The following is a 26,033-nucleotide window of genomic DNA, read 5'->3' as shown; positions in this document are numbered from 1 at the left end:
TGATCATGAAGATTTCAAAAGGCTGTAGAGTTCAGGAGATTCCAGAAGTAGGAATCTCAAAGCATAGATTTTAACTAGAGGCTTTATATACAATAGCAACCAAAGCATTCAAGTAGCCTTGAGCTTACAGTAAATCAAGCCTTATATGCTGAGATCATTATCATCAGGAATAGATCTAGAATTGACCCACACAGTTCTTAACATTAATTATAGCAGAACTGGTGGAAATATACAGCAGTCAGGCAGCGTCTGTGGAGAGAGAAACAGATTCTCCATTCCATTCGCACCTGGAAAAATTGGAGAGATTAAGTAGCATTTAGGATGCAGTGACAGACTGGAATGAAACACATGGGGCACCTAAAGAGTAGAGGAGGTGTAATGGAGAATCATTGGTATGCTCAATGTTATTGAGGAACAATCTGAGTCAAACATCAAAACTCAGGAGTTGTTCCTTTGATTCATTTATGCTTTAAGAGGATGAGGGTAAATTGTGAATGGAGTGAAGAATTAAAGGGACATGTGAAAAGAAGCAGGAAAGGGCACTGTTGTGGAATGGACAGAGTGCTCCACAAAGTTTGACCCCACCCCAGCCACCTGATCTATACTTGTGTCCTCAGCATGGAAAGCAGGAAGAACCGAATGACAGAAAGAAAGTGGAAGGTGAGAGTGGGATGCATCAGGAAGCAATAAATAGTCTAGAGGAGATTTCTCTCCACGCCCCCCCCCCCCGCCTACTTGTTGTTTTCTTTTTATTACACCTTCCTCCAGGTTCCCAACTCCCTTCCTTTATTCCATGGTTTATTGTCCTCTCCTGTCAGATCCCTTTTTCTTCAGCCCCTTTGCATCTTCCGCCTATCATTTCCCTGCTTCTTACATCGCTCCCTTTCTCCCTGCTCCCTTTTCATGGCCCTACCTTCTCCCCATCACCTGGATTCACCTATCACCTCTCAGCTCCTGCTCCTTCCCCAACCCCACCCTTTTATACTGTTTTTTGCCGCCTTTCATTCCAGTCCTGATGAAAGGTGACAGCCCAAGACACTGACTGACCAGCTGAGATCCTCCAGCATTGTGTGCACTGCAGCAGTGTAGAGGAGATATAGAATTATTAAAAAGCAGGTGCAGGGTTCTGAGTTGGATGATCAGCCATGATCAAACTGAATGGCAGTACAGGATCAAAGGGCCGAATGGCCTACTCCTGCACCTATTTTCTATGCTTCTATATTAGATACTGTGCTGTGTCTCCCTCTCTGTCCATTGAGTATCCAGTTATCTTTCATGGACTTAAACCCAAAGGCTATAGGTAACTTACAGTGACATCCTTTCTGTATTGCAGTGGGATGTTGATGACCCGGTCACAGTTCCTCTGGCGACGATGTCCGTCATCTTCACCTTTATCTTCGTCCTTGAGGTAACACTAGTTTTGATATACATTTTCGCCAGCTGCACCCACACTTCTGCCATCTGAATAGTGTGTTCAGAGTTGTTGCCAACTGTAGGAATGTCTTCACTGCCAACCAACGTCACATTTACCGACAACTTGTTTTAATTGATACACGATCTGAGCAAAGAAGCACATAGAATCGAAGGGTTCCTGATTACTGCAGGATAAAGAACTCCCAATTATGGATAGATTTTGGTGTTTTATTGGGAAATGGATTCATTCTGTTACTTTCGATGTTGGTTTGATATTGCACCTGTCAGGGAATAAGGCAATGTGGTGAGTCAGATAGCTTTACAAAGAGTTAAAGATAAAGATTAGCTTTTTTTGCTAACATTGAAACTTACTGTAAAATATGTTGTTTGTATCCATTCAAAACAGCAGGGGTTGTGCTGTGTAGCCCTCAAGTGTTGTCATGATTCCAGGACCAACATAGCATACCCAAAACCCAACCCTAACCATATGTCTTTGGAATATTGGAGGAAACCGGAGCACCAGGAGGAAGCCATGCAGTCACGGGGAGAACATACAAGTTCCTTACAAACAGCACCAGGAATCAAACCCAGATCTTACAGCTGATGCGTTGTAAAGCATTGTGCTGACCGCTACACCACCGTGTCGCCACTCTTGATCGCAGTCTCAAAATACTTCTTGAACCATTCACCAGTTAGCACAAGGCATTTTTCTCGAGATGTGAGAATCAGTTCATGCACTTTAACTGTGAGATTAGTTGACCTGAGTCTTTGCTTAGAAGCTCACCTCAATTTTAAGCTTTTTTTTAAAACTGGCAACCTAATCAGAAGGAGAGAACATAGCAGGAAGAGAACGTTGTCTCTTGAGCCTACTGCACCAGCCAGACCATCATCACTCCACTGATGGTATTCCAGCCCATTTTCCCACTGGATCTGCAAATGAGGTTTGCTCAGTGCTCAACTATCCATCAATTCCAGACTTAAATACTCTCCACAACTGGGTGACCACATCTGGGAAGGAGAATTTGGAAAATTCACAGACATCAGAGTGAATTAGTTTCTCCTCATCTCAGTTCCATTGATCAGTTGGATTCAGATTAGCTTATTGTCATATACACCAGAGTGCACTGAAATCCCTGAAGCTCAGAGTAACCAGTGTACATAATAATAAATGCCCCAATAAATACAGAGGCAGATGCAAATTGGATTGGTGCAAAGCATCTGGTGCACTCTGAAATAGCTGTAGAAAGATGCTACAGTGACAGTAACTGAGAGTGTTAAAGTTTAGGGTTGGAGAACTTGGCTGCATCACTGGGAGGAGTGTTAGAGAGAGGTGACTAGACCAGGGGTCACCGGGAAGAATGTTAGAGAGAGGTCGCTAGACCAGGGGTCACTGGGAAGAGTGTTAGAGAGAGGTGACTAGACCAGGGGTCACTGGGAAGAGTGTTAGAGAGAGATGATTAGACCAGGGGTCGCTGGGAAGAGAGTCAGAGAGAGGTCGCTAGACCAGGGGTCACCGGGAAGAGTGTTAGAGAGAGGTCACTAGACCAGGGGTCACCGGGAAGAGTGTTAGAGAGAGGTGACTAGACCAGGGGTCACTGGGAAGAGTGTTAGAGAGAGATGATTAGACCAGGGGTCGCTGGGAAGAGTGTTAGAGAGAGGTCGCTAGACCAGGGGTCACTGGGAAGAATGTTAGAGAGAGGTGATTAGACCAGGGGTCACCAGGAAGAGTGTTAGAGAGAGGTCGCTAGACCAGGGGTAACCAGGAAGAGTGTTAGAGAGAGGTGACTAGACCAGGGGTCACTGGGAAGAATGTTAGAGAGAGGTGATTAGACCAGGGGTCACCGGGAAGAGTGTTAGAGAGAGGTGACTAGACCAGGGGTCTGGTGGAGTGGAGAAGAAGCTGATTCCAAGTCTGGGCTTTCAAGCTCCCATACCTTCTCCCAGAAGGTAGAAGAGAGAAAAGGGAATGGCCAGGGTAGCAAGCATGTGAATCTGCCTGATCTGTATCCCCAACTTTATTCTGTGACCCTCACAAAAAAAGCCTCGGTGGCTTTTTGGGAGGGCATCCTGGCTGTGCTCATGTTTTTAAGGCTTACTGCTGGAATGGTTTCTGTCCCTGTCCACCCCATCAACTGCTTCAGTCGTCTGAACCAGTCAGACAGCTACCCTTCGGCAACACCTTGCTGTATGCCAAAAGGCAGCTGACCAGGCTCTTCCCTCTTCTCTCTTGTACTCTTCTTAGTCTTATCTGGGAAAGTGCAAGCTGCAGCAACACTCAAAATGCTCAGTGCCGTCCAGGAGAAAGCAGCCCACCTGACTGACTGCTCTACCAGCCCACAGTGGCTGCTGTGTGCACCATCTACAATGTGCACTGCAGTTACTCACCCAGGCTACTCTCAGACCACAGCTTCTACCACCCACAAAGACAAAGCATATGGAGCACCACTGCCTGCAGATTCCTCTCCAAGTTACACAGTTTGCTGAGTTGGGAATTTATCACCAATCCTTCATCATGACCGAGTTTCTCCACGCAACTTTAGGGATGTTGCAGAACTGCAGTGCTTCAAGAACATGGCTCACTAGCGCCACCTGAAGGGCAGTGCTGGGTAATAAATGCCAGCCTTAGCAATGATAGCCAGATCTAAAAAATGCTTTAGCAATATCATATCCCTCAACAGACTGGTAAAAATCTGAGCAGTTGCCTGCCCATTAGTGGTGTGTGTGCGTCTTCTCATTCTGCAAAGCTAGATTAAAGGCTAATTTGTCCAATATTGCCTTGTCTTTGATCATCTATTAGATTTGCTTCCAATTTTGGGGAGAGCAGTTTGTAATCTGATATTGCTGAACAGGGGATTAAAGGTCAATTTTTTAATGAGCTTGGTACTTCAAAATTACTTAGCATTCCTTGCTGGATTGAGAGAAGATGCTGATAAATTAATGAGACTACTTAATTACTGGAGAGTGAATGTTGCAGTACTGGCCATAAATGGGTTGGTCAGCATCCCAGCCAGGTGTGCTTAATGATAACTGATAAAGCTCAGGGGCGATGAAACCAGGGCAATGGGCTCATCAACTTCACCAAGGCCTTCAAAACATGAGTACAGTCTGTGAAATAATTGAAAACTGATAAGCTCATAGTTCTTAAAGGTAGTAGCAGAGCTCAGTTGATACACATAAAGGAGCCAGGATCAGATTTGTTATCGCTGACTTACATGAAGTGGAAGCTGTTGTTGCAACAGCAATATGGTGTAAAGACATAAAATTATTGTAAATTATAGAAACAAATAGTGCAAACAATAAGGAATAACAAAGTAGTGTTCATGAATGTTTCAGAAATGTGATGGTGGAGGAGGTGAACCTACTTCCCCTATCCTGTCCCCTCCCTCCACTTGCCCCCATCCCCCCTCACCACCATCCACCCATCCCCTCTCCCTGTCCCCCCTCGCCCTCATCCCCCATTCCACAACACCCTCTCCTTCACCCCCCATTAAACCCCCTCCCTCCTTCCCTCTTCCCCCTCCCTCCACCCACTTTCTCCCCCTCCTTCCCGCTGCTATCTGCCTTCCTCCTCCCCGTCCCCCTCTCCCCATCTCCCCGTCTCTCTCCCTCCCCATCTCTCTCTTCCCCATCTCCCCATCTCTCTCTCCATCCCTCTTTCCCTCTCCCCATCTCCCTCCCCTCATCTCGCCCCGTCTCCCCTGTCTCCCTCCCTCCCCCCATCTCTCTCCCTCCTTCCCCGTCTCCCTCGCACCCCCAAACTGTCTGCCTGAGTCATATTTGGGCCAGCAAGTGTCCTGTGAAGAAAACTACATCATTGTACATTGGAAATAGCTCCGCAAATCAAAACAGACAGGAAAATTGACATTCACCCTTCTCAATCAAAGCAGGAGGTAATGGAGTATTCCCAGAGTCTAGTGTGCTCTGTCTGATCAGAACTATAAAGGCAAGAGGTTTGCATTTCCCAGTAAATTTATTTAAAGCCATTCAGGGTAAAGATGGCAGAATTTCTACTCTCAGCTATTGCAGACCGGTTCTGCTGGTTGGTGTGAGATGACAAACGTCTGTGTACTACCAGGTGCGCAGGAGCCTGTAAATTAGCTCCCTTTCCAAGGCCTGTGCTTTGACGATGACTAATTGATGCTTCGTCAGGAAGGCTCTATCTGTTTTGTGATATTGCAAGTCCATTGTTGTTGGCCAAGTCAAAGGTGATGACGAATGAGCAGACAGAAAAGGAGAGAGATGGAAAATCTGGTCACAGCAACAACCTCTAACTCAATGTCAGCAAGACAAAGGGGGGGATGGTTATTGACGCAGGAGGAGGAAACTGGAGGTCCATGAGCCAGTCCTCATGGGAGGATCAGAGCTGCAGAGGGTCAGCAACTTCAACTTCCTTGGTGTTCTCATTTTAGAGGATCTGTTCTTGGGTCCAGCACATAAGGCCAATATAAGGAAAAAACGGAGTGCCACTATTAGAAGTTTGCAAAGATTTGGCATGTCATCTAAAACTTTGACAAACTTCTATAATGTGTGGTGGAGTGTATTATTGACCGTCTCCATCATGTCCGGGTATAGAAACACCAATGCCTTTGTATAGAAAAGCCAACAAAACGTAGAGGATACTGCCCTTTACATCACGGGTAAAGCCCTCCCCACCATTGAGCACATCTACATGGAGCGCTGGCCCAGGAAAGCAGCATTCATCATCAGGGGCCCCCACCACCAAGTTCATGCTCTCTTCACACTGCTACCATCAAGAAGAAGGTACAGGAGCCCCAGGACCATCACTACCAGGTTCAGGAACAGTTATTACCCCTCAACCATTAGGCTCTTGAACTAGAGAGAATAACTTCACTCGACTTCACTTGCCCCATCACTGAATTATTCCCACAGCCTATGGACTCTTCATCTCATGTTCTTGATATTTATTGCTGATTTATTAAATTTTTTTTGTATTTGCACAGTTTTTTTTGCATATTGTTGATGTCCATCTTGTTAGGTGCAGTCTTTCATTGATTCTATTGTGTTTCTTGCATTTACTGTGATTGCCCGCAAGAAAACAAATCTCAGGGTTTTATATGGTGACATGTATGTACTTTGATAATAAACTTACATTGAGTACTGAAGGAGTGCTGCACTGTCAGAGCCAGCTTTTGGGGTGAAGCATTAATGAGCAGCCCCTCAGCTGAACGTAAAAAATCGAGGCACAGTTTGAAGTGGAAAAACAAATAATCTTCTAGAATAACTCAGCGTGTCGGGCAGCGTCTGGGGGAATAGGGGGGAGGGTTTGGTGGGAGTAATTGTCAACATCTCAGGTTGAAATCCTGCAGCAGAATGCCAAACATTGAGAATTCTTCCTCCCCCCATGGATGCTGTTTGACCTGCTGAACTCTTCCAGCAGATTGTTACTCCAGATTCCAGCAGTCTCTTGTGTCTATGATTTGACAAAAGGCAAGAGAATTCCTCCCAGTATCAGCACAGTGTAGGGGTTACTGCAGTATCCTGTGACATTATTAAATGGCAGTCACAGAGTCATACAACATGGAAACAGGCCTTTCGGTCCATTGTATCCGGGCAAACCAAGTGTGCCTCCATTTGCATCAATCCCATCTTCCAGCATTTGACCTGTAGCCCTGTATTGAATAATGGGTACTTTGCATCTGTCTTCACTGTGGAAGACACTAGCAGTGTGTGAGGTCAGTGAGTGTCAGGGAGCAGGAGTGAATGCCATTGTTATTGCAAAGGAAAGAGTGCCAGGCAAACTCAAAAGTGTTAAGGTGGATAAGTCACCTGGACCAGATGGACTACATCCCAGAGTCCTGAGAGAGGTGGCTGAAGAGATAACAGATGTATTAGTCATGATCTTTCAAGAATCATTTGATTCTGGCATGGTCCTGGAGGACTGGCAGATTGCAAATGTCACACCACTCTTTAAGAAGGGAGGAAATTATGGGCCAGTTAGCTTCACCTCAGTGGTTGAGTAAGTGTTGGAGTCTATACTTAAGGATGAAGTTTCGAGGTACTTGGAGTCTAATGATAAACTAAGTCAAAGTCAGCATAGTTTCTGTAAAGGGAAATCTTGCCTGACAAATCTGTTAAGAGTTGTTGGAGGAAGTAACAAGCTGGGTGGACAAAAGAGAGGTAGTGGATCTCATTTGCTTAGATTTTCAGAAGGCATTTGATAATGTCCACACATGAGGCTGCTTAACAAGATAAAATTCTATGGCATTACAGGAAAGATACTGGCATGGATAGCAGAATGGCTGACAAGCAGGAGGCAGCATGTGGGAATAAAAGGGGCCTTTTCTGGTTGGCTACTAGTGTTCCTCTGGGGTCAGTATCGGGACCGCCACTTTTCACATTGTTTGTCACTGATTTAGATAATAGAGTTGTTGGCTCTGTGGCAAAGTTTGCGGATGATATGAAAATAGCTGGATGGGTAGGTAGTGCTGAGGAAGCAATACGATTGCAGCAGGACTTAGACAAATTGGAATAATGGGCAAAAAAAGTAGCAGATGGAATATAGTGTTGAGAAATGTATGGATGCATTTTGTTAAAAGGAACAATTATCGAAATGAGGAGAAGGTTCAAACATCAGAGGTGCAGAGTGATTCCTCATGGAAGATTCCCAGAAGGTTAATTTACAGGTTGAGCTTGTGGTAAAGAAGGCAAATGCAATGTTGGCATTTATTTCAATAAGAATAGAATATAAAAGCAAGGAGATAATGCTGAGTCTTCACACTAGTCAGGCCGCACTTAGAGTAATGTCAACAGTTTTGGGCCCCATATCTCAGAAAGGTCATGTTGTCATTGGAGAGAGTCCAGAGAAGGTCCACGAGAATGATTCTGGGAATGAAGGGTTTAACATACCAGGAGCGTTTGGCAGCTTTGGGCCTGTACTCACTGGAATTTAGAAGTATGCGGGGTATCTCACTGAAACCTACTAAACGTTGAAAGGACGAGATAAGGGTGGATGTGGACAGATGTTTCTTATGGTGGGGGTATCCAGAACCTGAGGGCACAGCCTCAAAATTGAGGGGTGACCCTTTAGAGAGGTAAAGAGGAATTTTTTTATCCAGAAAATAGTAAATCCATGGAATGCTTTGCCACGGACTGCGGTGCAGGCCAAGCATGTGGGTATGTTTAAGGTGGAAGTTAACTATTACCTTATCGGTCAGAATATAAAAAGGATTTGGCGAGAAGCGAGGTGTATGGGGTTGAGTGGGATCCGGGATCAGCCATGATGGGATGGTGGAGCAAACTCAATTTACTGAATGGCCTAATTCTGCTCCTATGTCTTAGGGTCTTGTGGTCTGTCAGCAGCCATCCATTACTCCCAGAACATTTACCCCCTCAGTCCTCCAAATTCTACCTGCAGAGGATGCTCAGTCTCTACTCCTGGGTCCTCTTATTCCAAGAACCAATCCAATGAATCTGTACTGCACTAGTTCTTTCCATGGACAAGCTGGTAACATGGTACTTACATATCTTTCATTTTTAACAACAGGTTCTTCCGGTCCATTGAGCCTGCACCGCCCAATTGCAAAAATGTGATTAATTAACCTAAGCAGTGTGAATTCGGAATGTGGGAGGAAATCTGCATGGTCATGGGCAGAACGTGCAAACTCCGTACAGAATTTGGCAGAATTGAACCAGGGTCGCGGGCGCTTTAATAAAGTTATGCTAACAGCTATTCTGTCGTGCTGCCTGTATTTCAATGGGCTTCTGCCTCTACTTCCTTCAGGTGACCATGAAGATCACAGCCATGTCCCCCTCTGGATTCTGGCAGAGCCGACGCAACCGTTATGACTTGCTGGTGACGTCGCTGGGTGTGATCTGGGTGGTGTTACACTTCGCTTTACTTGTAAGTCAAAGGGGATTTCTCCAGCTCCTTTGAACAGATTTTAAGAAATGTCATTTCTGAACAGAATTCAATCAGGCCACGCTCAGCACGTGAAAGCTCACAGCTCTGCTCCTGCCAGATTGATTGGAAAGTTTTGCGTTGAAAGTTTCCTGTAAATATTTGAGAATGCCAACATCTGACTCCGTGTACTACGCACTTTCCTGAGTCAAGGTTTTGGGTTCAAATCAGAAGTTTGTAGATCTGATTTAGAGTGAACAATCAACATCTTTTTTGCGTAGAAATGGCAAGAAGATATAATTTTCAGGTGATTGGGGAAAGTAAAGGGGGGGATATTAGAAGTAGGTATTTTACACACAGAGAATGATAAGTGCATGGAACATGTAGCCAGGAGTGGTGGTAGAGGCAAATACATTAGAGACATTTAAGAGACTCTTAGGCACATACAGCAGGTCAAAGAAAAGTGGAAGAGCTCTGGGGAAGAGAAGAGTTAGATTGATCTTGGAGTAGGTCACAAGGTTGGCACAACATTGCAGGCTGAAGAGCTGGCATTGTGCTGTATTGTTCTGCCTGAAGCACAACTTAAGCATAAACCTCTGCGCTGGCTCTACTGGGGGACTACCACACTATCAGAGGTGCCATCTTCCATCTGAAACATGATGTATTTTAGATATGAACCTGATTTTAGATATGAGTCGAGGCTTCTCACCTGGATTGATATTTCTCCCTCAGTTGGCATCGTTGAAGATTGATTATTGAGTGATTATCTCATTTATCTGTAGGACCTTTCTATGTGCATATCTGGTCTTTGGCATGCATTGTGGGCCTCAGTGGTGCTGTGGAAATGCAAGAATTTCTAGTTAAACTCCAAACTGAGTTCTTTTTCTTTGGCACAAAGATGGGCAGAGGTTGGGGCAAATCTTTTGTGTGTCACCATAAACTTGCCTGCACCTGAGAGACTGAGTTACAAGGAGAAGTTACATAAACTAAGACTTAATCCTTTTGGAATGTGGGAGATTCAGTGGTGACCTGATGGGGTAGATAAGATTACAAAAGTCACAGACAGGTTGAAAGCACCAGGGAGCAGGGTGACAGAAACAAATGGAGTGAGAGGTTTGAAAGAGACATGAGGGGCAGCTTCTTCATGCAGGGGGTGGTACATATTTGAAATGAGTTGCCAGAAGGGTGGTTGAGGCGGACTTTCACAGCATTTAAAATCTAGATGAGTACATAGATGGGAGAGACAGAGGCTAATGGGTCAAATGCAAGCAGATGGGACTACCTCACTGGGCAACACAGCATGGACAAGTTGGACTGAAGGGGGCTGTGTCACTAATATTCTGGGTGTGCTGAGACTTTGAGTGGGTGGGGAGAATGTGGAGCTCACTCCCACAGGGAGGTAGGGAGCTCAAGAGCAGGGTTGGATTTAAGGCGAAACTGGATGGAATATGGTGGGAGATTGGAAGGAGAGGGAGGAGACTGGTGTGGGGCCACAAACAGCGGGTGGCACTTGGGGTGAGCGGACTTACTCTCAAGATCCTCCTCAGGCTGAATCATAGAGCTTGCTTGTGGCCCATTTTCAGAACGAGTACACCTACATGATGGGCGCCTGTGTCATCGTGTTCCGCTTCTTCTCCATTTGTGGGAAACACGTGAGTACGCAGTTCGCACGAGGAGCACAGTGCCTGGAGATCGCAACTGTGTCCACGCATCTCTGCATCGTCATCGATCTCTTGCCATGTTCTGTGTTGTTGTTGTTGTCCCGTGTTGAGTGTATAATGGTGTTTTTTGCTTCATGCCCATTCACTGCATTCATTTTTGTGTGTGTGTTTTTTGTTTTTGCTTCGATGTGTTTGAGTGGCCGCGGTGAGATGTCGTGCTGAGGTTTGCAACGTCCATCGCCTCTCGTGACCCGGGAGAAACAGAAAGGTTCGATCTCGACAAGGAGTTGAGCCAGTCCTTATTGCAGGTCAAACTGAGGTCATCAGTAACAACATATTAACATTTTCAATGCGTCTCATTTCTTTGCTGTTCTGTTGTAGCATAAAGGTTCTCACTCATAAATCTCCATTTATGATAGCTAATTCACTTACCGTTAATTCAGTGAGTGTTAACAGTGCAAGGAATACTTAGAATAAATGTCAAGATGTGTGAAGATTTTCTAGTGAGTGAATCTTTCACAACTTAATGCTTAACGTTTTAAACTGGTGTAATCAGTTAATATGTTCAATTGATGTAAGGACACTTTGTCATCTGGTTGCAGGTAACATTGAAGATGTTGTTACTGACGGTAGTTGTCAGTATGTACAAGAGCTTTTTTATTATAGTTGGCATGTTTCTCCTCCTGATCTGCTACGCCTTTGCTGGAGTGGTGTTGTTCGGAACTGTCAAGTACGGGGAGAACATTAACAGGTGTGTGAACCTCTCTCCTTGCGATGCCGTGGCATTTTTTATAAATACTGCTGTGGGCTGAAAGAGTGATAACTATTTCTGTGGCAAGTCACAAAGCTTCTCACTGTCTCTGGGGTACAGACAGAGTCCCAGTAGGGAACAGCATTAGTGTGCCTCTATATGTATATATCAGCAAAGCCCCTGCAGCCCACAAGGCCTGTTTGCCCATCTCTGCCTTGCATGCTGACCCCACTATCACCCATCCTCATTCTTAAACCCCTCTCACCCCACACACCTTCCTGTCCATTGCTTCCTCTGACCCCTACACCCCTGTCTCTGAAAACCTCTACTTCCCTCCTATCTCTGTAACTCTCTTCAGCCCTCTTTATCCCTCCTTGTCGCTGTACTTCCCCCACATCCCGTCTGACTTTTTAACCTCCATTACCCCTATATCCCTCCTCATCTCTGTAATGCCCCGCTAGTACCTCCACCCCTTCCTATCTATGTAATCCCCTCTGGCGCCTATACGCTTCTTTATAATCACCTCTGGCCACTATGCCTGTCTCTGTCTCTTCAGCCCTCATACCCTGCTCTGCTGCTTTAAACCCCTCCAGTCCAACCCCTCCCTGTCTCTGTATCCTTTATCTATTTAACCCCCAATAGTGACAGAAGCTATATTCCTAAGGAAAAATATCTTACATGTTTTATACCGAGTAATGCTTTAACTTGCCTGGTGTGTGGTCTGATTTCAAAGCTTTGCTCGTTTATTTGATCCAGGTCATTTCTCAGTCTGGCACCCTGATGCTAACTGCCCAGTTGCCCCTTATCTCCCACACAGACATGCAAACTTCTCCTCTGCTGGTAAAGCCATCACTGTCCTGTTCCGCATTGTCACGGGGGAAGACTGGAATAAGATCATGCACGACTGCATGGTGAGTGGAGAAACACCACATCCCCAGGGTCAAAGGCATCCCTAAAGACTGTTAGCCAGGCTGCCTTTGACCTTGGCACAGATTTCCCAGGCTTATACGTGTACAGTCCTATTGCAGCCTTGTAACGGATTACAGGAAGATGTGATAGTAGTCTGAAAGGTTTGAGTAGATTAATGTAGCAAAGCTCAATCAGTTTGGATGTACAAAGTGTTGCTGAGGCTTCTGTAAATTATTTCTGTGTAAAGTAGACAGTGGTATGGGATCATGGGGAGAATAAATTGGAATTAATGTTGAATTGATCTAAGTGGTTGACATGCATGTGGTTCCATGCTGTGTGACTGTGAGGCTATGACTCCCTCTAAGGGTAATTACAGAAGAAGTAGAAATCAAAAAATACAGACAGTAAGACCACGGCATAGGAACAGAATTAGGTTATTCGGCCCATCACCTGTGGATTTATTATTCCTTTCAATCCCACTCTACTGACTTCTCTCCATAACCTTTATTTTATTTATTACTTATGGACATACAGCACAGAATTAGCCCTTCTGCCCTTCAAGCATGCCACCCAGCAACCCCCAACAACCCCCAACTTAATGTTAGCCTAATCACAGGACAATATACATTAACCAATTAACCTGCTAACTGATAGGTCTTTGGATTGTGGGAGGAAACCAGAGTACCCGGAGGAAACCCACGCAGTCGTGGGGAGAGCGTACAAGCTCTTTCCAGGCAGTGGCGGGAATTTAACCCAGATCGCTGGTACGCTAAAGCGCTGTGTTAACCATCACGCTATCGTGCTGCAACAGTGACTTGGCCTCCACAGTTGCTTGTGGCAGTGAATCCCACAGATTCACCACCTACTGGCTAAAGATATTCCTCCTCGTCTCTGTTCTAAAGGCACATCCTCGTATTCTGAGGCTCTGTGGTCCCAGCTTTCCCCAACTATGGGAAACATCCTCTTCACATTCACCCTTTCTACATTCAATAGGTTTCAATGAGATCCCCCGAAAATAGAGTAATGACTTGTCAGCATGCAATCTCAGATGGAATTTTTATTCAATGATTCTCCTTAATGTTCTTGTGATGTGCAGGAAGAATAGGATAATGGAGGAACAGGTAAGGCGAGACAGCTGAAGTATTGTATAGTTTCAGTCACCCTGTTACAGGAAAGACATCATTAAACTGGAGAGACTGTAGAGATTTATGAGATCATTCCCAGGACTTGAGGGCTAGAGTTATAGGAAGAGTTTGGTCAGGCTAGGTCTTTATTCCTTGGTGTGGCAGAATAAGTTGTGACCTTGGAGGTATATTAAGTCATGAGGGGCTGAGCAAAGGTGAATGCACAGTCATTCTTTCCAGGGAAAGGGAACCAAAAACCAGAGTGCATGTGTTTAAACTGAGAAGGGAAAGTTTTTAAAGTGGCCTGAGGGGAAATCTCTTCACTCAGAAGTGGTTGATATGTGGAGCAAACTGCCCGAAAAAGTGATGGCGAAGAGTACAATTACAATATTTGCAATTATAACATGTATGTATATGCATGGGCAAGGTTGAGAGGGAGATGGGCCAAACTTGGGTAAATAGGACACACTTGAGTAGGCAACTTGGCTGTCATGGACACGTTGAGCAAAAGGGTCTGTTCCCATGCTGCATTGCTCTGACTATGACTCAAAGCCATTTTCTCTGCTGAGGAGTATTTAGTACAATGAGATTCTATAACAACCTGCCCCAAGAACTTGTGGAAGCTTAGTGGGGTTGGAAGACCAGGATCACCTGACAGTCTGAGGCTGATTTATTTGTGTTGGGTTTGGGGATTGGGAATTAAGGTGGGGAGATGGAGTTGATCAACCATAATTTGGTTGAGTACATGAACAGGCTCAAGAGACTGATTGGTCTTTGTCTACATTTCTGTTTGTCCTTTGAATGAGCAGCTTTCTGTCTGGGATCCTACCATTCCTGAACATGGTGTGGGTCACGCACAGACTGAAATAGGGTAGGGAATGTGTGGCCCCTGAATTGGTCCTTGTCTTGTCTCCCAACCCTAGTGATATTCCCAGAAATGAGAGAAAAATAGAGAAAACTGGGGAGAGCTGCATTTTTGTAACTTTTCCGATCTTTCCGCTCAGTTTTGATTTAGAGTGGCACAGTGGCTCAGCTAGTAAAGCTGTGCCCCACAGCTTCAGAGTTCCGGGTTCAGTCCCAACCTCAAACTCTATCTGCACGTGGAGCTTGCACATTCACCCTGCAACTACATGGCTTTCTCCTGGATGCTCCAGTCTTTCCCACATCCCAAAGATGTGTGGCTTGGGAGATTTAGTTGGTCACTGCAAATTGCCACCAGTATGTTGTGAAGGGTGGAATCTAGGTGGAATTGATGAGAGTGGGGACAAATGAGAAAAGATGCATGGGGCTCATTCCTGGGAGCTCCATTCAATGCGTCTTGTAATTCTTCCTCAGGTCCAACCACCGTTCTGCACTCCCAGCGATGAGAACTACTGGGAGACGGACTGTGGTAACTATGCTGGTGCCCTGATGTACTTCTGCTCCTTCTACGTCATCATTGCATACATCATGTTAAACCTGCTTGTTGGTAAGTCGGCCTGAAACCAAGGTGAACTAGGCGAACTAGGCGATGAAGGGCCATGGTCCAGGTGTTGCTGAGGTTTATCCTTGCAAAGGGGTTCCCAGTAAGTCAAACACCTCGCAATTGGAGTGGAGCACACTGCAGATAGTATCAGCCATGTCCAGGAGAGGGTTTATCATACTGCAGTGTTGGCTATGAAATGGGGGAAGGCCTCAATATGATGAAGGTTGTACTATATTCCAAAGGCCTCTGTTTTCAGATTTTCATTGAGGTTTCTGAAGTTGGAATTGGTTTATTAAATTTGTTGCAAGCAAGGTACAGTGAAAAGCTTAGTCTTGCATACTGTCCATAAAAATCAAATCATGATACATTTCTCTTTATTCTGGGTAGAATCTGAATCAGGTTTATTATCACTGACTTAAATGGTGTGAAATTTGTCGTTTTGCAGCAGCAGTCCAGTGCAAAGACATAACATTACTGTAAATTATAAATTCAATAAATAATACAAGAAAGGAATAACAAAGTAGTTACACAAAATTCTGGAGGAAATCAGTAGGTCAGACAGCATCTGTGAAGGGGAATTAAAGACAGTATTTTAGGCCAATACCCTTCATCAGGAACTGAAACGTCTCGGGCAACAGTGTTGACTGTTTATTCCCTTCCAAAGGTGCTGCCTGATGTGTGAGTTTCTCGAGAATTCTATGTGTGCATTGCTCAAGACTTCCAGCATCTGCAGAACATGTGTCTACAATAGTGAAGTAGTGTTCTGTTGGCAGATGGGAAGAAGTTGTTCCTGAATTGTTGAGTATGGGTCTTTAGGCCCCTGTACCTCGTCTTTGATAGTGGTAACAAAAAAAGGGCATAGCCTAGATGATGAAAGTCTTTAGTGATGGATGCTGCCTTCACTAGTTCAGGCCCCTTATTCACCCCTGATTCTTAATTGCTTTATTGCCAGCATCCTTCAGCCACCTGGGACCAAACATCTGGAATCTACAAACCCCATTTCCAGAAAAGTTGGGATATTTTCCAAAATGCAATAAAAACAAAAATCTGTGATATGTTAATTCACGTGAACCTTTATTTAACTGACAAAAGTACAAAGAAAAGATTTTCAATAGTTTTACTGACCAACTTAATTGTATTTTGTAAATATACACAAATTTAGAATTTGATGGCTGCAACACACTCAACAAAAGTTGGGACAGAGTTAAAAATTAAGAATGAAAGGTGCACAGAATATTCAAATAACACCAGTTTGGAAGACTCCACATTAAGCAGGCTAATTGGTAGCAGGTGAGGTATCGTGACTGGGTATAAAAGTAGCGTCCATCAAAGGCTCAGTCTTTGCAAGCAAGGATGGATCGTTGCCAACCCTTTGTGCCAAAATTCATGAGAGAATTGATAGTCAGTTCAAAGGGAACATTTCCCAACGCAAGATTGCAGAGAATTTAGGTCTTTCAACATCTACAGTACATAATATTGTGAAAAGATTCCGAGACATCTCAGTGCATAAAGGGCAAGGTCAGAAACCACTGTTGAATGCGCGTGATCTTCGAGCCCTCAGGCAGCACTGCCTAAGAAACTGTCATGCTACTGTGACAATTATAGCCACCTGGGCTCAGGAGTACTTCGGAAAACCATTGTCACTTAACACAGTCCGTCGCTGCATCCAGAAATGCAACTTGAAACTGTATTACGCAAGGAGGAAGCCATACATCAACTCTATGCAGAAACACCAGCGAATTCTCTGGGCCCGAGCTCATCTCAGATGGACCGAAAGACTATGGAACCGTGTGCTGTGGTCAGATGAGTCCGCATTTCAGCCAGTTTTTGGAAAAAACGGGCGTCGAGTTCTCTGTGCCAAAGATGAAAATGATCGTCCTGATTGTTATCAGTGAAAGGTGCAAAAGCCAGCATCTGTGATGGTATGGGGGTGCATCAGTGCCCACGGCATGGGTGAGTTGCAGGTATGTGAAGATATCTTTGACTCTGATGTGTATATTAGGATCTTAGAGAGACATATGTAGCCATTAAGGCGACGTCTCTTCCCGGGATGTCCATGCTTATTTCAGCAGGACAATGCCAGACCACATTCTGCACGGGCTACAACAGCATGACTTTGTAGACACAAAATGTGTGTGCTTTACTGGCCTGCTGCCAGTCCAGATCTATCTCTTATTGAAAATGTATGGCGCATCATGAAGAGGAGAATCAGACAACGGAGACCACGGACTGTTGAGCAGCTGAAGTCTTATATCAAGCAAGAATGGACAAAATTTCCAATTGCAAATCTACTACAATTAGTATCCTCAGTTCCAAAATGATTAAAAAGTGTTATTAAAAGGAAAGCTGATGTAACACAATGGTAAACATGCCTCTGTCCCAACTTTTGTTGAGTGTGTTGCAGCCATCAAATTCTAAATTTGTGTATATTTACAAAATACAATTAAGTTGGTTAGTAAAACTATTGACAATCTTTTCTTTGTACTTTTGACAGCTTAATAAAGGTTCACGTGAATTAACTTATCAGAGATTTTTGTTTTTATTGCATTTGGGAAAATATCCCAACTTTTCTGGAAATGGGGTTTGTACCTTCTACCTCTTTACTGTTGCCAATCAATTGCAGAACTTGGTAAAACACACCAGGCAATGTGTTTGCCTAATGACCATGTTAATCATGATTACTGAATACAACTCAAAGATTCACTATTTTCTTTTAAACAAAATTCTTTAACTAGTTACACAACTGCTTATTTAGTTTCACAACTAACATAACCCACTTCTTGTATTGCTCACTCTAGAGAAACCTAGTCAGGACTTGATGCAGGCTTCACACACAAAAAGCTGGAGGGACTCAGCAGGCTAGGCAGCATCTACGGAAAAGAGTAAACAGTGAACATTTTGGGTCAAGGCCCTTCATCAGGACTGCTCAGCCCAAACATTGACTGTTCAGTCTTTCCTATAGATGCTGCCTGGCCTTCTGATTGCCTCCAGCATTCTTGTTGCTTGGATTTCCAACATTTGCAGATTTTTCTTGTGTCAGGAGTTGATGTAATGAGTTTTTCTCCCAAGTTCTTGACTTGGGGTAGAACATAGGACGTAAGACATACAACAGTACAGCCCATGATATGGTCCCAAACTAATTAAACTGGTAGTTAAACACTTACTAAACTAGCTCCTTCTGCCTACACAATGTCCATTCTCTGCAAATGCATGTGCCTCATATCTGACTCTATCACCACCTTTGGCAGTGCATTGCAGGCACCCACCACTGTCTTCTATAAAAAAGACTTGCCCCACACATCTAATTTGTACTTGCCCCACACCTCCTTTGTACTTGCCCCTCTCACCTTAAATGCATGCTCTCTAGTATTAGATATCTGGATACCAGTCCAAGTACTTTTTAATGTATCTGTCTCAACCACTTCCTCTGGGTGAAAAAGTTGCTTCCAATGTTCTTAATAAATCCCGTCCCTCTTATCTTAAGCCTGTGCCCTCTAGTTCTTGATTCCCCTCTCCTGGAAAAACTGTATCTTCATGACTATATATTCCTTGACAAGATAACTTTCATTCTCCTCCACTCCAGTAAAGATTCCCAACCTGCTCAAAGCTTTAGTAATTTACTCCCTCCATTCTCATTCTTCTACTTTGATCCCTTCGTCCTCTCCCCTCCACCCTCCTCCCTCTCCCTCTCCCCCTCTTCCTCTCTCCCACTTGATAACACTGCTATGTCTTGACATATGTCTTATGTCTTCCTCTCTCCCACTTGATAACACTCCTATGTCTTGACATATGGTGACATGTCTTGACAAAGTGTGCATGACATCCTGTTACGAGAAGGAAAGCAACCAGAAGTTCTGATACGTGAGAAGGATCCGGGATGTCTCTGACCGGGTGCATGACATCCTGGTACGAGAGGGAAAGCAACCAGAAGTCGTGATACATGTTGGGACCAATGACATAGGCAGGAAGAGGGATGAGGTCCTGAAGGGTGAGTTTTGGGAACTAGACAGAAGGCTGAAGAACAAGACCTCAAGGGTGGTGTTCTCAGGATTGCTACCAGTACTACGTGATAGTGATGGTAAGAATTGGAGGAGATGGCAGTTGAATGCGTGGCTGAGGAGTTGGTGCAGGGGGCAGGGTTGTAGATTTTTGGACCATTGGGATCTCTTCTGGGAAGGTGGGACCTGTACAGATCGGATAGGTTGCATCTGAACTTGAGGGGGAGCAACATCCTTGCTGGTAAGTTTGCTAGCATGGTTCAGGAGGGTTTAAACTAATTTGCAAGGGGGATGGGACCTGGAGCGATAGAGTAGTGAAAGAAGTGCATGGAGTAAAGCCAGATCTAACATATAGAGAGGCTTTGAGGAAAGAGCAGCAGAATAAAGGGTATAAAGGTAGTAAGGTAGAAGAGCTAAAGTGTGTGTACTTCAATGCAAGAAGCATCAGGAACAAAGGTGATAAACTGAGTGCTTGGATACATACATGGAATTATGATGTAGTGGCCATTACGGAGACTTGGCTGGCACCAGGGCAGGAATGGATTCTCAATATTCCTGGATTTCAGTGCTTTAAAAGGGATAGAGAGGGGAGAAAAGGGGAGGAGGGGTGGCATTACTGGTCAGGGATACTAATACAGCTGCAGAAAGGGTGGGTAATGTAGCGCGATCCTCTTTTGAGTCAGTATGGGTGGAAGTCAGGAACAGGAAGGGAGCAGTTACTCTAGTGGGGGTATTCTATAGGCCCCCTGGTAGCAACAGAGATACTGAGGAGCAGATTGGGAGGTAGATTTTGGAAAGGTGCAAAAATAACAGGGTTGCTATCATGGGTGACTTTAACTTCCCTAATATTGATTGGCACTTGATTAGTTCCAAGGGTGTAGATGGGGCAGAGTTTAAGTGTGTCCAGGATGGATTCTTGTCACGGTACATTGACAGGCCGACTAAGGGGAATACCATACTAGATCTAGTATTAGGTCATGAACCGGGTCAGGTCACAGATCTGTCAGTGTGTGAGCATTTGGGGGACAGTGATCAGCGGTCCCTGGCATTATCATGGAAAAGGATAGAATCAGAGAGGACAGGAAAATTTTTAATTGGGGAAGGGCAAATTATGAAGCTATAAGGCTAGAACTTGTGGTTGTGAATTGGGATGATGTTTTTGCAGGGAAATGTACTATGGACATGTGGTCAATGTTTAAGGATCTTTTGCAGGATGTTAGGGATAAATTTGTCCCAGTGAGGAAGATAAAGAATGGTAGGGTGAAGGAACCATGGGTGACAAGTGAAGTGGAAAATCTAGTCAGGTGGAAGAAGGCAACATACATGAGGTTTAGGAAGCAAGGATCAGATGAGTCTATTGAGGAATATAGGATAGCAAGACTTAAGAAGGGGCTGAGAAGAGCAAGAAGGGGGCATGAGAAGGCCTTGGTGAGTAGGGTAAAGAAAAACCCCAAGGCATTATTCAATTATGTGAAGAACAAAAGGATGACAGGAATAAAGGTAGGACCAATTAGAGATAAAAGTGAGTGAGGTCCTCAATGAATACTTCTCTTCGGTATTCACCACTGAGAGAGAACTTGATGATAGTGAGGACAATATGAGTGAGGTTGATGTTCTGGAGCATGTTGATATTAAGGGAGAGGAAGTGTTCGAGTTGTTAAAATACATTAGGACGGAGAAGTCCCCGGGGCCTGATGGAATATTCCCCAGGCTGCTCCACGAGGTGAGGGAAGAGTGCTGAGCCTCTGGCTAGGATCTTTATGTCCTCGTTGTCCACAGGAATGGTACCGGAGGGTTGAAGTAGGCGAATGTTGACCCCTTCTTCAAAAAAGGTAGTAGGGATAGTCCAGGTAATTATAGACAAGTGAGCCTTACATCTGTGGTGGGAAAGCTGTTGGAAAAGATTCTTAGAGATAGGATATATGGGCATTTAGAGAATCATGGTCTGATCAGGGACAGTCAGCATGGCTTTGTGAAGGCCAGATTGTGCCTAACAAGCCTGATAGAATTCTTTGAGGAGGTGACCAGGCATATAGATGAGGGTAGTGCAGTGGATGTGACCTACATGGATTTTAGTAAGGCATTTGACAAGGTTCCACACGGTAGGCTTATTCAGAAAGTCAGAAGGCATGGGATCCAGGGAAGTTTGGCCAGGTGGATTCAGAATTGGCTTGCCTGCAGAAGGCAGAGGGTCATGGTGGAGGGAGTACATTCAGATTGGAGGGTTGTGACTAGTGGTGTCCCACAAGGATCTGTTCTGCGACCTCTACTTTTTGTGATTTTTATTAACGACCTGGATGTGGGGGTAGAAGGGTGGGTTGGCAAGTTTGCAGACGACACAAAGGTTGGTGGTGTTGTAGATAGTGTAGAGGATTGCAGAGAGACATTGATAGGATGCAGAAGTGGGCTGAGAAGTGGCAGATAGAGTTCAAGCCAGAGAAGTGTGAGGTGGTACACTTTGGAAGGACAAACTCCAAGCAGAGTACAAAGTAAATGGCAGGATACTTGGTAGTGTGGAGGAGCAGAGGGATCTGGGGGTACATGTCCACAGATCCCTGAAAGTTGCCTCACAGTAGATAGGGTAGTTAAGAAAGCTTATGGGGTGTTAACTTTCATAAGTCAAGGGATAGAGTTTAAGAGAATCGATGTAATGATGCAGCTCTATAAAACTCTAGTTAGGCCACACTTGGAGTACTGTGTCCAGTTCTGGTCGCCTCACTACAGGAAGGAATTGTAAGCATTGGAAAGGGTACAGAGGAGATTTACCAGGATGCTGCCTGGTTTAGAGAGTATGGATTATGATCAGAGATTAAGGGAGCTAGGGCTTTACTCTTTGGAAAGAAGGAGGATGAGAGGAGACATGATAGAGGTGTACAAGATATTAAGAGGAATAGACAGAGTGGACAGCCAGCGCCTCTTCCCCAGGGCACCATTGCTCAGTACAAGAGGACATGGCTTTAAGGTAAGGGGAAGGAAGTTCAAGGGGGATATTAGAGGAAAGTTATTTTACTCAGAGAGTTGTTGGTGCGTGGAATGCACTGCCTGAGTCAGTGGTGGAGGCAGACACACTAGTGAAGTTTGAGAGACTACTAGACAGGTATTTGGAGGAATTTAAGGTGGGGGGTTATATGTGAGGCAGGGTTTGAGGGTTGGCAGAGCATTGTGGACCGAAGGGTCTGTAATGTGCTGTACTATTCTAAGTTCTATGTCTTGGTTAACATTGGCAATGTTCAGGGTAGTACAGGAATGTACTTGTGGTCCCTCTCAATCAAAATCACAAAAACAAATGATTCAGTCATTGTCTTGTTACTGCGCAGTTTAGTTGCTATGCTTCCTGCACAAGTGACTAACTTTCAAAGTACTTTGTTGGCCTCAGAACATTGACGAGAAGCAGCTGGAGAAATGTGCAACCATTTCTTTCTACTGAGACCTGATAAGCACAACAGAAAAAAAGGCATTTGTTTTGAATTCATACGGATTACATCAACATGTCAACAAAAGCAGGTGGCAACACAGTCAGGCACTGCGCTGGAAATGGGATGGTCTGAATGATTCACAGCAAATTATACACCAAACAAATTTAATCAGAATGCAGAGCATTTAAAGACCGAGGATAGAGAGAGTGCTGCAACTTCACCCACTCAGTGTTTCCCCATAAAAATGTAGAAGGAGGAGAGTTACATCAAAATTCTGTGGATAAGATCACTTATGCTCACACAGAGTGGGATATTAGCCATGGAATAACCCAGTCTACATGGATATAGGGTTGAGATCATATGTAATCTTTCTTAAAAATTCATTTGTGTTTACTTGCTATTAAATGATGTCTAAGGTGAACATGGAAGAGTTTAAGTTCCTGGGATTAATAACTGTACACCTCTTCCACGTTTCACCATATAATCATGTGTACCCCATTACAGCACCAAAACTAATAGAAGATAGAACAGTAGAACACAGTAGGGCCCTTTGGCCCATTGTGTTGTGCTGACCCACAGAAACCTACTCCACAATCTAACCCTTCCCTCCTACACAGCCACAGCCCTTCTTTTTTTTAGTCTTATTTGCCTAGGAATCTGTGTCCCTAAGTACTTCAGCTGTCCCTAATCAGTCACCATCCATCACCCCACTTCCCGTACCAAAGAACTCTACTCCTTCTAAACTAAACTACTACTGCCTTGTGGCACTGATGCAAATCATCATGATGTGCTTTGAATGGCTGGTAATGACACACATCATAAACTCCTTTCCTGCCACATTGGGCACCCTCCAATATACTTACTGAAAGAACTGCTCTACGACAGATGTGATAGTATCTGTCATTCAATGTGTGTCATTGGCCCTGACACACATAGAAAACAAGGACACTTATGTTAGAATGCTGTTATCTGATTTCCATTCAGCATTCAATACTATTGTCCCACAGAACGAACTCCTACTCCTCAGTCGAAATACACCACTCTGCATCTGGGCGTTGGATTCCTAACCAATAGACTGCAGATGGTCAGGATGCACAACCACTCTTCCTTCCCCAACATCCTCAACACGGCGCCCCCAGGGCTGTGTGCTGAGCCCACTGCTGTACACTCTGCTCACAGGTGTCTGCACAGCCAAACACCCGAGTAATCACATTGTCAAGTTCACTAATGGGGCTCACTACCAACAATAGCCTACAGAGAGGAGATAGAAGAGCCTGAGGCCTGGTGCCAGGCAAGTAATCTCTTCCTCAGCGTCAAGAAGACATGTTGATGGTTATCAGCTTCAGGAGAACTCACACCCCTCTTTACATCAGGACTTTGCATTTTCAGACTCCTGGGACTGCACATCGCACACCTCCACTCATGGTAGCAGAACACATCCTACACAACCAGGAAAGTTCACCAACACCAGTACTTTCTGAGGAGGCTCAACAGAGTTGCACTATGTACTTCTCACGTCGTTCTACAGATTCGCAGTAGAGAGCATCCTAACATGGTGCATCACTGCAGGGTGTGAAACTACATTGTGCAGGACAGGAAGACTCTACGATGGGCAGTCAAAACTGCCCAATGCATCATTGGCACCAGCCTACCCAGCATTAAGAACATATGTACAGAAAGATGCCAGAACAGGGCCAGTAACATCATGAAGGATCCCAACCACCCTGCTTGTGAACTGTTTGTCCCACTCCCATCAGGGTGGAGGCTATGTGTCATCAAGGTCAGGACCACCAGGTTCAAAAAGTTACTTTACCAAGCAGTGAGGCTGATCAACACCTCTAGCGACCAACCCACTGCTCAACACCCCACACCACCTCTACTCTATCACTTTCTGTCAGTCACCTTGTGTATATGAAATCAATCTATGTATATGAGCTAACTTATGTACTTATATTTTTATTGTGTTTTATTTGTGCTGCATCAGATCTGGAGTAACAATTATTTTGTTCCCCTTTAGACTTTTGCACTGGAAATTATATTGAACAATCTTGAATCTTAAATATATCTACCTCTACCGCCACCCCTGGCAGTGCGTTCCAGGCACCCACCACTGTCTGTGTAATAAAAGAACCCCTAAACTTTACTCCACTCACCTTAAATGATGTCCTCTAATATTACCCATTTCCGCTCTGGGAATAAAATGTTAACTGTCCACTCTGTCTATACGTCTCATAAAATTATAAACTTCTCATTCTCCTTCACTCCAAAGAGAAAAGCCCTAGCTTGCTTAACCTTTCCTCATAAGAGATGTTCTCTAATCTAGGCAGCATCCTGGTAAATTTCCTGTGCAGCCTCTCTAACGCTTCCATAGCCTCCCTATAATGAAGCAGTCAGAACTGACGCTTCCAAGCGAGATTGATTAGCTAATTGAGTGGTGTTGCAGCAACAACATTCCACTCAACATCAGTAAAAATTGATTCAGAAAGAGTCAGACAAGGGAGCATACACCAGTCCTCATCGAAGTATCAGTAGTGGAAAGGGTGAACAATTTCAAGTTTCTGGGTGTCAGCATCTCTGAGGATCTATCCTGGACCCAACATATCGATGCAGTTACAAAGAAGGCACAACAGCAGCTATACTTCATTAGGAGCTTGAAAAGATTTGGTATGTCAGCAAAGACGCTTGCAAATTTCTACAGATTTGAAGAGCAATCTAACTGTCTGCATCACCATCTGGTATGGGGTGGGGGGGGGGGTAATCACTGCACAGGATTGAAATAAGCTACAGAAAGTTGTGAACTCAGTCAGCTCCGTCATGGGCACTAGCCTCCAGAGTACCCAGGACATCTTCAAGGAGCAATGCCTCAAAAAGATAGCATCCATCACTAAGGACTCCTATCACCCAGGACATGCCCTCTTCTCATTGCTTCCACCAGAGAGGAGGTACAGAAGTTTTAAGGCACACATTCAGTGATTCAGGAATAGCTTCTTCCCGTCTGCCATCAAATTTTTGAAAGGACATTGAACCCATGAACACAACCTTACTATTTTTCTCTCTTTTTGCACTATTTATTTAAATTAACTTTATTTTATATATATATACACACACACAGACTTTAATTTACAATTTTTATTATTATGTATTGCACTGTACTGCTACCACATAATAACAAATGTCAGGACATACGTCAGTGATTCTAAACCTGATTCTGCTTCTGGGTGTTCAGCTCAGATTACCTCGTTATAGGAAGGCAACCAGAATCTCTGTCACAAAAAAGATTTGCACTTTACTTTCAAGATATCACAATATTTTACAGTGAAGTTAGTAGTTTTATATTGCACTTACATCTGGAAGTATAGCAGCCAGTATGTGCATAGCAAGCTCACACAAGGAGCCAACTTCTCTTCTTTGTGTTGTCAATTGAGTAGTAAATGTTTT

At 44.4% G+C, this 26,033-nt stretch overlaps 1 protein-coding gene across 7 annotated transcripts in view; it reads left to right on the top strand.

Moving 5' to 3' along the window:
- Positions 1 to 26,033, top strand: part of nalcn (sodium leak channel, non-selective) — a 181,785-nt gene that overhangs the window by 130,814 nt on the left and 24,938 nt on the right. For 4 of the 7 annotated variants that reach the window (XR_009512315.1, XM_059970506.1, XM_059970505.1 and 1 more), the window contains 5 exons: positions 1,334 to 1,408; positions 9,155 to 9,274; positions 11,535 to 11,683; positions 12,501 to 12,594; positions 15,052 to 15,184. Coding sequence is in view for 4 of the 7 variants with exons in the window: in XM_059970506.1 (XP_059826489.1) it covers positions 1,334 to 1,408; positions 9,155 to 9,274; positions 11,535 to 11,683; positions 12,501 to 12,594; positions 15,052 to 15,184 (571 nt within the window). In the remaining 3 variants the exon portion in view is untranslated. Of the gene's footprint in view, positions 1 to 1,333; positions 1,409 to 9,154; positions 9,275 to 10,854; positions 11,252 to 11,534; positions 11,684 to 12,500; positions 12,595 to 15,051; positions 15,185 to 26,033 lie in introns of those variants that run through there. The other 3 variants (XM_059970507.1, XR_009512316.1, XR_009512317.1) reach the window with 3 other exon arrangements.

This window comes from Hypanus sabinus, chromosome 5, assembly GCF_030144855.1.
Source record: "Hypanus sabinus isolate sHypSab1 chromosome 5, sHypSab1.hap1, whole genome shotgun sequence".
NCBI lineage: Eukaryota > Metazoa > Chordata > Chondrichthyes > Myliobatiformes > Dasyatidae > Hypanus > Hypanus sabinus.
This window is presented reverse-complemented; position numbering and strand designations above follow the sequence as displayed.